General features: G+C 34.2%; 2 protein-coding genes across 2 annotated transcripts; one reads left to right on the top strand and one right to left on the bottom strand.

Moving 5' to 3' along the window:
- Window positions 1-4,729, bottom strand: LOC134252027 (coiled-coil domain-containing protein 86-like). The gene is made up of 4 exons (XM_062734443.1): window positions 4,549-4,729; window positions 4,046-4,175; window positions 3,795-3,869; window positions 1-654 (listed from the first exon to the last, which is right to left on the bottom strand). The coding sequence occupies exons 1-4, from the start codon at window positions 4,659-4,661 to the stop codon at window positions 589-591; spliced, it is 384 nt and encodes a 127-aa protein (XP_062590427.1). The 5' UTR covers window positions 4,662-4,729; the 3' UTR covers window positions 1-588.
- Window positions 4,730-4,774: 45 nt separating this feature from the next.
- On the top strand, window positions 4,775-16,296 carry LOC134252026 (pleckstrin homology domain-containing family M member 2-like). The gene is made up of 16 exons (XM_062734442.1): window positions 4,775-4,940; window positions 5,171-5,280; window positions 6,743-6,852; window positions 7,225-7,349; window positions 7,642-7,704; window positions 8,178-8,303; window positions 8,753-9,852; window positions 10,130-10,199; window positions 10,424-10,579; window positions 10,941-11,029; window positions 11,254-11,380; window positions 11,531-11,757; window positions 12,056-12,281; window positions 12,623-12,799; window positions 13,374-13,493; window positions 15,737-16,296. Exons 1-16 carry the CDS (start codon window positions 4,869-4,871, stop codon window positions 15,845-15,847), a joined length of 3,009 nt encoding a protein of 1,002 aa, XP_062590426.1. The 5' UTR covers window positions 4,775-4,868; the 3' UTR covers window positions 15,848-16,296.
- The last annotated feature ends 620 nt before the right edge of the window (window positions 16,297-16,916 follow it).

Here is a 16,916-nt window from a genome sequence, read left to right as displayed (position 1 = left end):
TATGAAAATAAATAATTTTATTTTTATCAGGTAAAAAAAGAACATATATGTATCCAGTAACACATATTACATGCAATATACACAGTTCCTTGGGCTAAAATGCTCACATGAAACATTGGGCATTCTCTTAATTAATTATATTCAAGTGTACTGTATAATTGTCTCTCAAATCTGTTTGTATAATATCTCTTGATTAAAAAACACAACATTTATTAATGGCATTAACAAATATGAGAATTTTTTACTAGACTTCCAAAGTCAATAACAGCTCAGCAAACAAAATACATAACTCCAGCTCAAATTCAAGCCTCCCTGATGGAAACTCTTGTTTGAATCAATAAAATTTCGGTGACTTGGTATGCATCTGTTAGGTGGCATAAAAATCAACGCCAGACACACTTTGATCAAAACAGCTCATGTGAGACAATTTCTCAGGCATATAAAAGTATTGCATCTCATCAGAAAGTCTTGTTAAACTTAAGGTTTCAGCATCAGGTCTGTGAAATCAATAATGCAAAGAGTTTGACCAGCAGCATGTTTCTGAATTACATCACAACTATTTTTTACGATCACTATTATTCAATCTTTTCATCTCTTCTCAATCTGTCGCAGCTGTTTCTTTTTCATTCTCTTGATCTTGGCTGTATTTTTAATCTGTTGAAAAGTAATTCAAATTCAAATTACTGGTAAATAGACAATATAGTTTGAAACTAGAAATATTTGAGAAACTTGTAAAAAAGGAGCCCGAAACAATATACTAAGTTTGATGTCTCTCTAGTAAATTAGTTAACAGGACAGGACAATATCTTTCTGTAGTTTAAATCCTTGACCTTTGACTTTGTGACCTCAACATCATTAGAGGTTAATTATTCTTCAGGGGAACCAGTGTACCAGGGTTCTTAAAATATTGAGTGCTTGACATATTCCTATGTCCAGTTTGACTCCTGACATTAGACCTTGTGATGATTGTGTCCTCAAATTCTACAGTGGACATTTACTTTTGATTGGGAACCAATATACCAAGTTTGATGTCTGGCAAGCTAAGGGTTCTCAAGATATAAACAAGGAACATAATCTTCCCATGACTAAGGTAGTTTGCCCTTTGCCCTGTCACCATGTGATTTCAAAAATAAAATGGGTCATGCCATGTTTGATGTTAAGTTTGATTCTATCAACAAAGAGTTCTAAAGAAATAGATAGAACAACAACTGGTCTACAGACATTCTGACTGACCAAATGAGCTAAGCAATATACGCCCACCTTTCTAAGCCTGTAAGGGAGATAAAAAGGTCTAAATCAAGTGTAAATAAGATGAGTATGAAACAAAATACAATGCCATTGAGACAGTGACCATCTCATAGGGCCCCGCTATTAGCAAAGGACATTAGGATGAAAGGCCTTTTATCCTATGGCACTTTTTGGGTGAAGTCAGTTGGGGCCAATGGGATGAAAAAATTTCAGAGAACTACTAGAACCTTGACCACTAACCTAAAAATGTGGTTCCAAAACAATGCACACCTTTACCTATTTACACCCTTGTGGCTGAAGATTGAACCAGGAAAGGGCAAGGGGAGAGAAAATAAGCTCAGGACAAGGATTGTATACAGAGGTTTTTTGATCATGTCAATTTGGATACAAAATTAATTCAAGTTAAATGGATACCCTCTAACTACAGATTACTCTATGAGTAAAGTGTGAACTCTTGGTTCCTAAACAAGAGGCCCATGGGCCTTATAGGTCACCTGAGCATCATGCAACAACTTTCAAATGATTGACTTTGGTTCATGTTTTAAGCTATGGCATTCACAATTTTGAAAGAGGCACCATTGCTAATCATAACTATACATTTAGCAATTGTTTAGTTTGTTTACTTAATACCTATAATCAGGGTAGGCCACTAGGGGAACAAAAATGCATGTCAACTAATCAGTAATATTCAGCAATAATCAGGAGTGCCCCTATCACACACGAACCCCTGACCATAGGTCTACACATTGAATAATTTTTGAAAAGGCACACTTGCTTATCAAAAATGTTCGATTAATACCAAGGAGCAGATTTCAAACAATTCATTTTCAGTATATATGTATAGCCCGATCCCCCCCCCCCCTTTGGTATCCCTGACCAGGGGCCTTGAAATTCACAATTCTGGAAGAAGAGCCCTTGCACATCATAACTATATAAATAGTTCATCTGCTTATTACCCAGGAGTAGAGAAAAAGATTTTCACAGATGTAATATATTATCACTATATAATCATTATAGAGCCATGCCCTAACACCATAACCCCTAACCATGGGATCATAAAATTCACAATTTTGGTAGAAGCATTCTTGTTCATCATAACTATGCCCTTAATTAGTTTATTTAATTCCTAGAAGTAGAGAAGAAGCTTTTCAAAGAATAAATGTCTTTTTACTATATAATCAATATTCAATAGAGCCCAGCCTTAACACCAGAACCCCTGACCCTGGGGCCATAAAATTCACAATTTTGGTAGAGGCACTCTTGCTCATCAGAACTATGTACTTATTTAGTTTACTTAATACCTAGGACAAGAGAAGAAGATTTTCAAAAATTTAATACATTTTCACTATATATAGTCAATAGAGCCCCGCCCTAACACCAGAATCCATGACCCAGGGGCCATAAAATTCACAATTTTTGTAGAGATACTCTTGCTCATCAGAACTATGTACTTATTTAGTTTACTTAATACCTAGGACAAGAGAAGAAGATTTTCAAAAATTTAATACATTTTCACTATATAATCAATACAGCCGCGCCCTAACACCATAATCCCTGACCATAGGGTCATAAAATTCACAATTTTGGTAGAGACACTCTTTTCCTTTATAACTTTGTACTTAAATAGTTTATTTAATACCCAGTAGCAGAGAAGAAGATTTTCGAAGAATCTATGCATTTTCACTACATAATCAATAGAGCCCAGCCCTAACACCAGAACCCCTGACCCTGGGGCCATGAATTTCACAATTTTGGCAGAGGACTCAATGCTGATTACAATCATACCAACAGTTTGACTGCTTGATGTCCAGGAGTAAAGAAGAAGATTTTTAAAGATTTCACTAATTTTAGTGGTTTTTGCCCCACCCCCCAGGCCCCAGGGGGGCGGGGACCATGAAATTCACAATTTTTGTTCCCCTTCACTAAGAGTGCAACGATAAACCGAATGACGGTATACCGCGGTTTATTTTTCCACGGTTCAGTTCACGATACGTGAAACTGATATAACGGTTCGGTTCAATTGGTCCGTAATTATCCGAATCGTCCGTTTTGGTTCGTCATTTACATTTTCAAAATGGCTTCCGCACGAAACATGTGGTCAACGAAACTGCAGAAATGACAAATAAACTTGTTTCCAGTCTCATATTTAACGGTTCGAAGGATGTTACCACTTTCCTAGTGTTAGTGTAATGAGCATTTTATAAAACTTTTGAGTTTAAAGTATATGATAACAAACGTCTGACTTTTTAACCCAATATGTCATGTATCGTGATACGTATCGTACCTTGAACTGAATACCGTGATACGTATCGTATCGTGGGGTAGCCGTATCGTTGCACCCCTACCCTTCACCCATAGATGCTATATGCCAAATTTGGTTGAAATTGGTTCAGTGGTTTCAGATAGGAAGCTGAAAATGTTCAAATGTTAACGCATGACGGACGACGACGGACAAAAAGTGATAGCAATAGGTCACCTGAGTTTACTCAGGTGACCTAAAAATATTTGACCACATCTGACATCTATTTTTCAAAAGCATTACTTACCGTTTGAACAACCTCTGATTTTCTTTCATTTTCTAACCGTCTTCTTTTGTTTTCTTCTTGTCTCATTCTCTTCATCTAAAAGATAAAAAATAAAGTCCATTTTTAGTTGACACAAAACTTAGTACTGTACTCACTTCTGATCAGTAATATGCTAGAATCAGTTTTGAATGAGCTCAAATTTAGCAAAGTACAAGTCCAGCCATTCTTGTTCTTTAAACAGCTGCAGTATAAAACCTTTGAGCTTCTCCTACCTCCAACTCTTTAGCCCGTTTCTCTTTTAATTCTTTTTCGTAGTTTTTAATTGATTTTTTCTCTGCTCTCTTCTTCATCTTCTCATCCCAGTTTAGAGCCTTCTTTTTGGTAGTTCGAATTGCAGAAAATCTATTTCATAAACATATAATGATAATTGTGATTTTATTCATAAAATTATGGAAAGCATATACATCAGTCTATGTGAAAAACATCGGACTGTCGGACTTGACCGATGTGCAGTGTCTCTGGTCCGATGCACAATTTTTTTCATCTGACCAGAATGTCCAATGTCTCGATGTGCAGTTTTGAGCTTTACTATTTTGTTACAGTGTTAAATGACTCCATGTCATTTACCCTGCTTTACATTCTCATCATACATATAAGTTTTTTTTCTGAATCTCATGAATACCCATGACAAGGATGTTTATAAATTTTGTTATGTCTGTACTCTTATGTCTCATCAGTGAGGCTTTGAGTGAATAAAATGTTTCAAAGTTCATACCGTTCATTCCTTATTGTTTTCCATGGCCTCCCAGATTTCGGTTTACCTCGAGGTATATTATGGTATGTTTCTACGACTGAGTTTACACGATCTTTACTTGTATCACTTTCCATAATGACCGAAAGTGTCACGCTAAAAATGATCAAAATCTACTGAAAACAAACACGTGTATCTTGTGTTGGAAAAAAATAGAAGAGTTCCGATTAACCGGAAGTTAAGCTGACAACTTTCATTTTCTCAAGAGAAAAGATGGGTTGGTGTTATGATGTGAATATAGTGCTGTTTTAATGATGTAGATGGATATTTCAAGATGATCAGCGATGGCTTCAGCATTAGAAAGACATACCGTGAAAGAGAAAATCCTAGAGAACGTCGCTAAAGCCGTCAAAAGTGTAAGATTTCAATGTCAACATGGGAGTCAAGTGTCACATGACTTATCTATTGTCTTAGTCAGTAACAGAGAATGTATTACATATATTTATCAAAAAATTAATCTCATTTTCAGTACAAACGATGTCTGTTAATTATAACAGATTTGAATCCATGTATTTAAATCGGATAAAAGCCTGAAATGATGAAGTATAAAATATTTTTTTCTTATATTGTACGTCTTATTCATCAGATTCAAGGTAAATATGTAACAGCTGATCCTGAAAATCCTGTCTTCCTCGGAAATGATGATGAGTCTTGTCAGAAGTTATGTGACAACCTTGATCGTGTTTTCTTGCATGGGTAAGAATACTGGTTTTTATCTATATTCATGTTTTATCTCTTCTGCACGCCAACACGAAAACTTCAAATCTACCGGTAATCCTTATCCATCTATCCATAAGGACTTCTTACAGTTCAGTGTAATCTCATTTCTGTCTAGAAATGTCTTTGTTGTAAACTATTAGGGATGGGTATCGCCAAAAATTTCGTATCGCGATATATCACGATTTTTTCCCCACAATATCACGATAATATCATAATATTCTTATAAGCAGTTTTTACAAAGATTTTATATGAAAAGTCATTATTTTTCTAAAAAATATGCAATAAAAACAAAATTTTACTTTCTTGAAATTTTTATGTATACAAAATCAATTATGTTTGGACGGTAAGATGCCGTTCTTTTCACTTTTTAATCATTTTTTATACTTGCTGGAATTGTAATTTGAAAGATTGAACAAATAAATGAATAATTTTTGGATTTTATAATATGTACCTAAAGACCGGTATTTAGATCTCTGTATCACGATACGTATCACGCAACAAAAAATCGCGATATACCGGTATACCGATAAAATCGCACATCCTTATAAACTATCATTGTTTTTCTTATCTTCACATTTTTTTCTTTGATTTCCTTATCAGCATGACTATATTTGACTTAAAAAAAATTACATTTGCTGATCAAAATAAATATGTGCATAAGATATGCATTTAAGATACAAGAGTTCATATCAGTAGCTTTCATGGCACTCAAGTGATGCTCCATTTTGAATGTATAATAAGACCCACTTTAATACGAAATAACTCCTTATAAGAAAAAAAGCACTTGTAAGATGTAATACAAATTCCTCACATGATCACATGCAAGTTTGTTATTTACTGCTTTGTATTAAGTTCCTTACTTTGATAATTTTAAGTAATTCTTAGATGTACTTTGAAAGCATTTTTTTAGTTTACATCTTAGAAATTGCATTTTCTTCATTACTTTAGTAATATGTGTACTTTGGTATTTACATTTCATATACTATGGAATATGGAGAAAAGTGCAAGTTAAGCATGACTCGTCAATTTGAGAAAAATCACATCTCTGAGGCAGACTTCTCTTTAACAATCTATGTCAAAAATTATGTATTTTTTAAAATTATTTTTATTTCTTGTAAGGTAAAAGATTCTATTCTAGTGTTTCTTGACAAATCCCATTTATTCCCCTAATAGTAAATTTTTTTTAAACATTGAAATAAAATTAAAAAAAAATATATCTGTACAGACTCCATTCGCTAAACTTCTGGTTATAAAAAATACGACAATGAACAGTAGCAATATGCTCTGTTAAATATAAGCTTGCATGAACAAATGCAGGCTATATTAAAAGCTCTTAGTGGATATTAATCTTAAAATTCTTGAATAAAATTTGATATGAGAAATAGATGTTTTACAGTAACTCATCTTGATTAATTGTTTTGCCGTGTGTTTTTGTAAGGCTGAAGCACATACAGCGTGGATACCTGAGAGTGGTGTCAGAATTCACAGACAAGCAAACCATCAAAAAGATAAAACAGCTTCAGAATGTTACAACAGACTTGGGAAGAGGTATCCGTTTTTATGACCTTCCCATAATGCCACATATTCTAAAAATTTTATGATATTGAAGTATATTATTTCCTTAGCTAGTTTCAAAAGTCTATGGTTCAATTATATTTCATATTTCTTTCATATAATTCACAAGCAAGTATTACAAAAAGTAAACAGCTGGTTGTAATTAAGTTACTGAACTTTGTTTTGTTATAGAAGTGAACAATTTAAATTTAAATGAGCAAAAGTTTTATATAAAGCTACTTTTGATTTTGAACCTCTCTAAAAGCTTAGATACAACCATTAAGATATGGCTTATATAGCATTATATCTTCCTTATGGTAATGAAAAACTCTGTAAAGATGACTTTATTTTTATTTTTAATTACAGGAAGAGCCTGGCTGTTCATGGCATTAAATGATTGTTTGCTGGAGAGCTATGTAAGGTGTTATGAGGAAAATATCAAAACTGTTCGAAAACACTACGTCAAAGAGGCCCTGCTTTTAAATCAACAGGTGATATATACTCATATAACTGAAACTCATTAGGAAATATTTTAGCTAGAATCAGCTTTTTTTATAGCATCTTCATTTAAGTTATTGATTTTTAATAAAGATTAAGTTTGTCTTTTTGGGGAAACAGGAAATAAGTACTTGTTAAGTATTCTCAATGTGACAAAGCAATTTAGTGCTCTTAAGACTGGCTGTTAATATTTAAAATGAAGTGCATGTTATGTAATAAATGTCTTCAGGCTCTCTAAAAAAATGAAATCAGTGCTGTCTATATTGAATTTTTTTTCTTTTGCAGAGTGTTAATGTGTTGTTAACTCTGACTGCAGGCTTAGAGTTTGTAGTGTTTCAGTTGGAATATGTAAGTTACATTTATTCATTTAGTGTATGTTTAATATTTACTTATATATTGTGGAATTATCATTGTCCATGGTGTTACCAATGTACTATATAAATTTTTTGGATCACCATTACCAACAAATTTACAAGTACATTGGAGCATCACTTCATTGAACTTGGTATCAACAAAATGATGAAAGATGTGCCCAGGAACTAGTAAAACTTTGATTGATCATGTATATCCCTCTTTCCCCACAGTATTTAGCAGAGATATCATTAAAAGTTTTGATGTGTTTTATTTACGAATTTGAGATAAATTGCTTGAAAATGCCATTTTAAAAGTGTTGAAAAAAAATATCTGCTGCAAAATATCACTTTGACTGAATCTTAAAAGAGCACTGGTAACACCCCATCCCTTTTTAGTCATATGTTTGTATTTATTTCTCTTAAGCAACAGTTTTACTTACATTAACATCTATTTTTCTCTCTGATCAGGACCTACCCTATCTGGACCTGGGGGTGTCTCCCCGCCCCCGATCTGTCTCCCAGCTATCAGCCCAGATTGACGACGATCGTGTGTCACTGTGCAGTATGGATAGCATTGCCTCAATCAGACCCTCGGTATTACACTGTTTCTATGCTCCACTAGCATTATGATTATTAGTTGACTGAGTAAAATAAAAACATGCTCATAACAATATCTTTAGTAATGAAAACTTTCTGATTATGAAAAAAAAAATTCCAGTTTACTGAAGAAGGAAGCTACATTGATATAATGAATAATGGATGACAAAAAGCTTTTTTTTGATGCCCTTGATTCACTACAAATAAATCTATTTTCCTTAATTTGAAATAAAATTATTTTTATAAATTCTAAATGGATAATTTTTGAAATATATTTTCCATTTTAAATGTTGAATTGTATTTAACTTGATATACATGTAATTATAAGTTATGGATGTCAAGATAAGAACATTTTTGCTGCCTGTGATTCACCATGAACAAATCTTTTTCTATAATTGAAATGGTAAAATAAATGGTAAAGAATTTTTTAAAATTCTTTTTTTTAGAATGCCTACTCTTCCATAGAAACTTGTTCTGACACAAGTGATACAAGCAGCATTGATCCAAATCTCCACTTGCTGAAGAATGACAGCTGTGCGGAGAATAAGGCTCAGCGACTGGACTCAGTTGTGGCTGGTGAGCTCGAGAACTCGCAGGAAGAACCAAGCATTGAGGTTATTAGACTCAAAGGGCATAGCAAACATGGGCATAGCAAAAAACGAAAATCAAAGAAAAAAAGTGCCTCTCCTGTACTCATTGAACCTTTAGATGAATATGAGGAGGAATTTGTGGAAACTGTGGAGGAAAAGTCAGTGGAAGATCCACAGCCTGAAGTTAAAACTGTGGAAAAAGAGAAAGAACCAGGGTATGTCTCCAAATTTAGAGAAGAGGAAAAGCTACAAGATATTCTGAGTTCTATTGGAGAAAGTCACACAATACACAGAAATGAATCATCGGAGAATGATTTCAACAGTCTGATAGATAGTGAAGTGGATGGCTCTCAAGAACATGTCAAGGAAATGAATGGAGTTACTTCTAGTGTGTGTGAGAGTGAGAATAAATCCACGGAGGTTGATGTGTACAAAAGTCAGGAGGTAAAGGAATATGATTTCAGTGAAGTGGATGAAGTGAGTGAAAAAATCAATGATTTTCATATTGAAAACAGTTCTGTAAACCAAAAAGTTCAGAAACAAAGTGATGAGACTGATGTGTGTATGTCTAGTATTGGGAATGTGCAATATAGTATTTCTAATAACCATGACAATGTAACCTGTGATATTAAAGACAATTTATATGGCAGTATTAATGAAGATGTAGACAACAAGCAACCAGACAGCAAAACACAGACTAGTAATGAAAAAGATAGTGGCCCAGATAGTCAGAGCAGTGAAGTGACAAAGAGTACATCAGATGATCTAAGTATATACTCCTCTAGTTTTTCTACAGCAGATAAACCATCTTCAGCTTCTCTGATGCAAGACATGGTGGATAACATAATCAGCCAATCAGATGCCACGTTACAACCACACATGTTTGAGGAAGAGCCAGAGGAGTTGACGCTGAGTGTAGAGAAAGATGTCAACCAACTCCATCCTGGGGAAGTTAGGTGGGTTGTGAAGGTGTTTTGTTGTAGCAGTCAAATTGTAACACTACATGTACATACTAACAAAGATTATATCAAAGAATCAATCTTTCAAGATTCTCACTCTCAATGTTCAAAAATTTGACTGGTATATAATCTCTATAATATAGTTTTGATTCACTGCTACTTTCTTGTACGAGACTTCAGACTTTGCACAAAATTAGAAGTATTATACTTGCTTATTATTGCTACAGTTTATACTGTGTGTAGGATTTGTTTTTTACTAGTCAAGTTTTTATAGGTTAGAGAACAACACTAGGTTGGAGCTTATGCTGAATATATTTGAAAATTCAGAGGAAAAATTTGTAAGGGTAAGTTTTTTGTTCAGATATCTTAAGATGCATTTGCATGTACATGTATATATGTACTTTGTATTTTGATGGTAACAATTAATTGGTGCAATATTTCCACTTTCCAGCTCAGAAGGTGAAAAAATAAAATTTGTACACATCCATTGTCTTTTAAATATTTAAGAACCATAATCTCTGTCATTTGCTAGTCTGTTGTTTATAATCCTATGCTTTATTTTGACCAGATGTACGTGTCACGGCTGGGTCACACGGACGGAGATGACCACCCTGTGTTCATACTTCTCACTGACCACGGAATCTACCTCCTCAACCAAAACCAAAGCAACTTTACATTCATCAAGGACTGCTCTATACCATACTCTTCTATAGACTACATCTCTGTAAGGAGTAAACCTCCTGTTTTAAATTTTTTTTTAATGCTACATGTATTTAGTTTATACTTTCAAACATGGTTTTATGTGTGTGAGGATGTGTATGTGTGTGTGTGTGTGTTGATGGGGGGGATATGACATGCAGCCAAACTCCTTATCTCAAACTCAATGGGAACAAAAGAAAACCTTGTGATTAGGGTAAATGGGGCTAAATTATGTAAAGAAAATGTTCAACTCACTTCAAATATTTATGACCCCCTTTTCAATAAACATTTAAAACTATATCCCTGCTTTTAAAATTGTTCTACTAAAAATAAATCAGAGTGTGTTTATAGTGTATGTGACTTACAGTAAAATTGCTTTTTTTCAGTTAACAATCTCGGACCAGATTATCCACATTGTGTGTAAGAAACGAAGAAACCAGTACTGGCTAACAACAGGAAGTCAGCAAGTCACAAGGTAGCGTTTACTGGAAGTCAATACATGGAATGTTTCTAACATCAAAAACATATTGAAAAGTGTCAGACATTCTGAATTATCAAGGTTCTACTCTATATGCCTTTATAAGAATCTCTTATACCCCTATTACTAAAATGAAAAGATAATAGGAACCTCTTCCCATTGTAATGATGGCATAATGTTTAATCCTTTGAAATCTAATATAAAATGTTATACTTTATCAGGTGTATCGTAGACTGCATACAGGATCAGATGAAGCATCTACAGGACAAACAGATCAGTGTGCTGTCTGATGCCAAAACTCAGATGATAGCACTGAGAAAGCACATAGCCAAGGAAAGCAGCTGTGAAGTAAGGGCTCTTTTACAGTTATATGTGTATGGGTATATGTATAACCAGAATGCATAAAGATTAAACTGCAATGGAAAAAGTGAAGAAACAAATGATATATATACAACATGATGAGCATTCATTTCTTGATCCCCATATTCTCTGATTTAGACATCGGAAGTGGAAATTGCTTGCTATTCTTTGGTACACTGGGGATCCGATTTAGAATCCAAGAAACACAAAGTGGACACAGCCTATCGGGAGGGGCACCTGCTATACAGAGTAGTGGATTCCTCCGGGGGGCTGTCAGGGATCAGCAGTCAGATATTAAATACAGTACAGGACCCCAAGTCTCTATTGTATGGACAGAGCTGGAAATCAGCATATGTTATATTGAGGTAACATGATAAATAATATTGATCTGATGCTGTTTGGAAGTAAATGTTTTCCTTATGTTATTTTTGTCCAAACAAATATAACAATAATTTTTTTATTCAATTCATTTTTAAAATTTGGTGCCATAGAGTGCCCTTTGTGTTTGGACTCAAAATTTAATTTGCTTGTATGAGAGTAAAAACTAAATTGAATCAAAACTTTTCTTTTACAAATTCACAGGAGTCAAAAATAACTTTTTTACTTACGAGAAAGAAGAAATTATTTTACCATCCCCTGCACTGTGTAGTTTTTTTTTGTCAGAGATGGAATGTTGTGTGTGTACTTTGAGAAGAACGGGAAGCCCGCCATGTTTGTCCACATGGGTGATGACTGTACCGGGTGTCGCCGCGCCAGTAAGTCTGACAGGGACCACTCTATAGAGGTCATAAAACAGGACGGGTCGTCGTGGCAGTTCGCATTAGCCAATGAAGAAGAGGCTAATGACTGGCTACAGAGATTATGTCAGGCCGTGGCCGAGGGCTTACAGGTAGGATGGAGATATTTAGATTCAAGGTCATTGGTAGAAAAATGAAAAAAAAAAATCTGAAACTGGTCCATAACTCTTTAACTGACACTGGAAGTTCATACTTCATACAACGATTGCATATGACTTAAAAGTATGTCATGAACTGATCCAACATCATTTTGAAAGTCATACTAAGAAAATTAAAATTATAAGGAGGCCATATCTTTTTCACTGAAATATAAATGATTATCCACAAATGGACTTCTACAATCCATAGATTTCTCCAAGTTTTGTTCTCTGTCCCTTTGAGATAACAAGATTTGTCTGTAAAACGATAATATATCAGTTTGTGTTTTTTGTAGAAAAAAGAATTGGCTAAGCCAAGCTGTCTGCCCTGCTGTGCTATCCTGACCTCCAACAAGCTCTTCCTTTTTCATGAGGATCTACAAATCAGTTTCTTCAGAACGCTGGGCAGTGCTAATATAGCTGATATTGTGTGTGTTCTTATTGATCCTGCAGTCAACACCTACTGTATATTGGTGAGTCTACATACCCAATACACTGTATCATTTATTCCTTCTCCAAACTTTCTTTTGATCTTCAAACAAATATGTAACATCACAATCTTTATCTGAACACTTGATCAATAATATATGTAATACACAGATTCACCAAACCTTTTAAATTACCCATTTCACAGGCAAATTGTCTCATTTGATGTTCACGGCATATTTTGCGTGAATGGCAGAAAAATAATTTATATTATTTCCTATGAAATACTTTATATGCATTTATCTTGAATGATTACACGAATTTTTCACAGAAAAACAAAATTATCGTAAAATCTTTTACATTGTTTCCACATGAGATGAGCATAAAACGAGAATAATCAAAATTCTTCCACATTAATTTTCGTCAAAGCTTATAAGTTGAAATTCACATTAGATATAATTATATAGCCACCAGGTATTTTTAATTTTTATAGCATATTTTTCAAAAATAAAGAAGGAACTTATATAATATACTATTAATTCTTAATCAAGGTAGACTAAGAGATTGGGAGAAAAATTGAATTTCACTGTGTATCACATGCTGGTACTTTACTTTTGATAGGAGTTTGAGTCCTATGATGGTGGACATAGTCAAGACAAATGGGTGTTCTACTTCAATGATGAGGCTGAGAAAGAGAGGTTTTGTCAAGTGCTGTCCGACATCTGGATAAAATTTTTCCAGGTAGTAAATACATGTACAGTAAAACTCGGTTATAACGAAGTCACAGGGACCTATGAAATCACTTCGCTATATCCGTAATTCGTTATATTCATATAAGAAATTCATTAAATTTATATAGCTGGGGATCCAAGATGACTCCGCTATATCCGTAAATTCGCTATATCCGTGTTCGTACTAAACGAGTTTTGCTGTACCTGTATTTTCTTATGAATAGATGCAATATCGGGGTACAAATGATTTAGGCTCTGACATAGAATTTTAACAGCTGGACAAATGTGAATTAAACTTCTAACTTTGTAAGCTCAAACTGTGCTAGCTGCAGGCCTTTGGACATAAAACTTGGACGAGCTCACTTTTCATCTCAGACTCACTTTTCCACTACATGTATTAATTCTTTTGGAAAAAGTGAGACTGAGATCAAGTGTGAGCTCATTTATGTTTTATGGCCCCCAGGCCAGAACTGTAGCTCTTTGCTTGAGAAAATTCAGACAGATAAAGCAGATAGATACAGATCCATGCGGTGTAAAAACCTTCGATTTTTAGCTCACCTGAGCCGAAGGCTCAAGTGAGCTTTTCTGATCACATTTTGTCCGGCGTCCGTCTGTCTGTCTGTAAACTTTTCACATTTTCGACTTCTTCTCAAGAACCGCTGGGCCAATTTCAACCAAACTTGCCACAAAGTATCCTTGGGTGAAGGGGATTCAAGTTTGTTCAAATGAAGGGCCACGCCCATATTCAAGGGGAGATAATGGGGAATTAATGAAAATTTAGTGGTATAATTTAAAAATCTTCTTCTCAAGAACCACTGTGCCAGGAAAGATAAAACTTATGGGGAAACATCCTCAGGTAGTGTAGATTCAAGTTTGTTCAAATCATGACCCCCGGGGGTAGGGCGGGGCCAAAATGGCCGACCAAAGTTTTACATAGAGATATATAGGAAAATTCTTTAAAAATCTTCTTCTCGAGAATGACAAAGCCATAATTCATCATATTTATATGGAAGCATGCTCAGGTAGTGTAGATTCAAGTTTGTTCAAATCATGACCCCCGGGGGTAGGGCGGGGCCAAAATGGCCTACCAATGTTTTACATAGAAATATATAGGAAAATTCTTTAAAGATCTTCTTCTCAAGAATGACAAAGCCATTATTCATCATATTTATATGGAAGCATGTTCAGGTAGTGTAGATTCAATTTTGTTCAAATCATGACCCCCGGGGGTTTGACCAAAGTTTTACATAGAAATATATAGGAAAATTCTTTAAAAATCTTCTTCTCAAGAATGACAAAGCCATAATTCATCATATATATATGGAAGCATGCTCAGGTAGTGTAGATTCAAGTTTGTTCAAATCATGACCCAGGGGGGTAGGGCGGGGCCAAAATGGCCGACCAATGTTTTACATAGAAATTTATAGGTATATTCTTTAATAATCTTATTCTCAAGAATGACAAAGCCATAATTCATCATATATATATGGAAGCATGCTGAGGTAGTGTAGATTCAAGTTTGTTCAAATCATGACCCCCGGGGGTAGGGCGGGGCCAAAATGGCCGACCAAGGTTTTACATAGAGATATATAGGAAAATTCTTTAAAAATCTGCTTCTCAATCATTTTCTAAAAAATAGCAAATCCATGATTGGTCATGGGACTACTTTTGGATTTAAACTTTACAATAAAAAGCCATTTTATACTAGTCCTACCCTTGGTGCTCATGTGAGCGATGTGGCCCATGGGCCTCTTGTTTGTCGCTCACTTCAAGCATCATTTCTTATAGTTTATGCTTTTTTATGCTCTTAGAATGGTATCCAATAATTTATCATATACTTTACTCAAATTATTGATACTTATTTACCTTTCAATGGTCCAAAATAGTCCTCTTTGGATTCGGAATGTCGATTTAAAAGATTTCCATTTTTACATCCATGTCCACAAACAACCCTTCTTGAACCGTTGAAAGGTAAATAAACATTTAGGAATAGGAGTTAAATGTGTGGTTAATTATCAGATATCATTTATAAAGATGGGAAAAACATAAAATATAAAAACAAAAAAAACATAACAAAACATAGAAAGTGCTATATCTGTTAGCTTCATTATATGGGGAATACAAATCACTGCTCTAAGTGCCATTTCATTATAACTGTGTTTGCTATAAGCATGTTTTACTGTATTTAAATAAGAATGTTATAGGGAATGAAATTTTTTTCCCCAGCTAACATGATAATTTTGATTTCACTAGATTGAGGAGATGCCTGTGTTTGAGATTGAAGATTTCTCCTTGCAAAGAACATGTAGAATGACTGCCACACAGCTGGAGAACTCCCTCAAAGTCAGGGAACAAAAACGATGAAAATGTACAGCAGGAAAACTGAAGCAAATTAAGACAAGGACAAAAAAGAAAATACAGAGTATTATCAATATCCTGTTGGTTGTTACTCATTTTAACTTGTGAAAAAAGGGATGTCTTTTTTTTTAGAAAAAGAAACCTTATGCAATATTGAAAAGCTGTGATTATAATTTTTTCTTTTAAGTGGAGAGAATGGGAAAGTTTGAGATGGGCTGCAAGGAGAGCTTGCATGGCTGCAAATTATTTTAATAGCCATCTTTATTTGAAGATGCATTGTGGTAAATGTATTTATTTTCATTTATTTCAGCAAGTATCAGTGAATTATTTTAAGTGCTGTTCTTTGTTTTCTTGCAAGGTACTCAATTACATGTACATGTAAATTATTGTGAAAATTAAATGGTTGGTATTGTTTATTTTTATGTTGCACTGCTAAGACTGTTTTTAATAAAAAGAACATCTTATTCTCTGTCATTTGTTATTACATTTGGAAGTTGAATGTACAAAAGGCCCTTGGGCAACAATGCTCACCGAGTCACCATTCACTTCCCAATATCAGTTGAGTTCTGCTACATGCATCAATTTAAGTTTTTCAACAAACTATCACAGTTAACTGTGCATGGTCTGATTTTTACATCAAATAAGGGTCCAGATTCAGCTGTTACTATACCTTGTCCTTTACATATATAATTCCCTTTATCTACACTACATGTATATTGATTTTTGATGCCAAATTTCATTCAATTATATGAAGGTTTAAAATAATCTGCAAATGCATCTTTACATAACTGAAATCAATTTTTGGACATAATTGTGTTTTATCAATGTTCTACTTTCACAGCATATTCCTTGTATTTTGTCAATGTTGGACTTCTACATTATTTATTAGGGCTTTGTTAAAGTAAACCTCCTGGGATAATCCCAGGTCACAAAATTTGTATTTCTAATGTCATATCCAGAAATTTTCTCCATATCTTAAGCGTATTTATCACAAAGTATGACAGCAATAGACAGGAATTTAAAATCGGTTGAGTTTGCAAATTTTTCACACTTAAGTATTTAAGAATACTTGACA

Source organism: Saccostrea cucullata, unplaced genomic scaffold, assembly GCF_032062105.1.
Source record: "Saccostrea cucullata isolate Sc308-1 unplaced genomic scaffold, CSIRO_AGI_Scuc_v1 ctg6, whole genome shotgun sequence".
NCBI classification, from domain to species: domain Eukaryota; kingdom Metazoa; phylum Mollusca; class Bivalvia; order Ostreida; family Ostreidae; genus Saccostrea; species Saccostrea cuccullata.
Note: the sequence above shows the minus strand (reverse complement) of the source record. Positions and strands in the feature narration are given on the sequence as shown.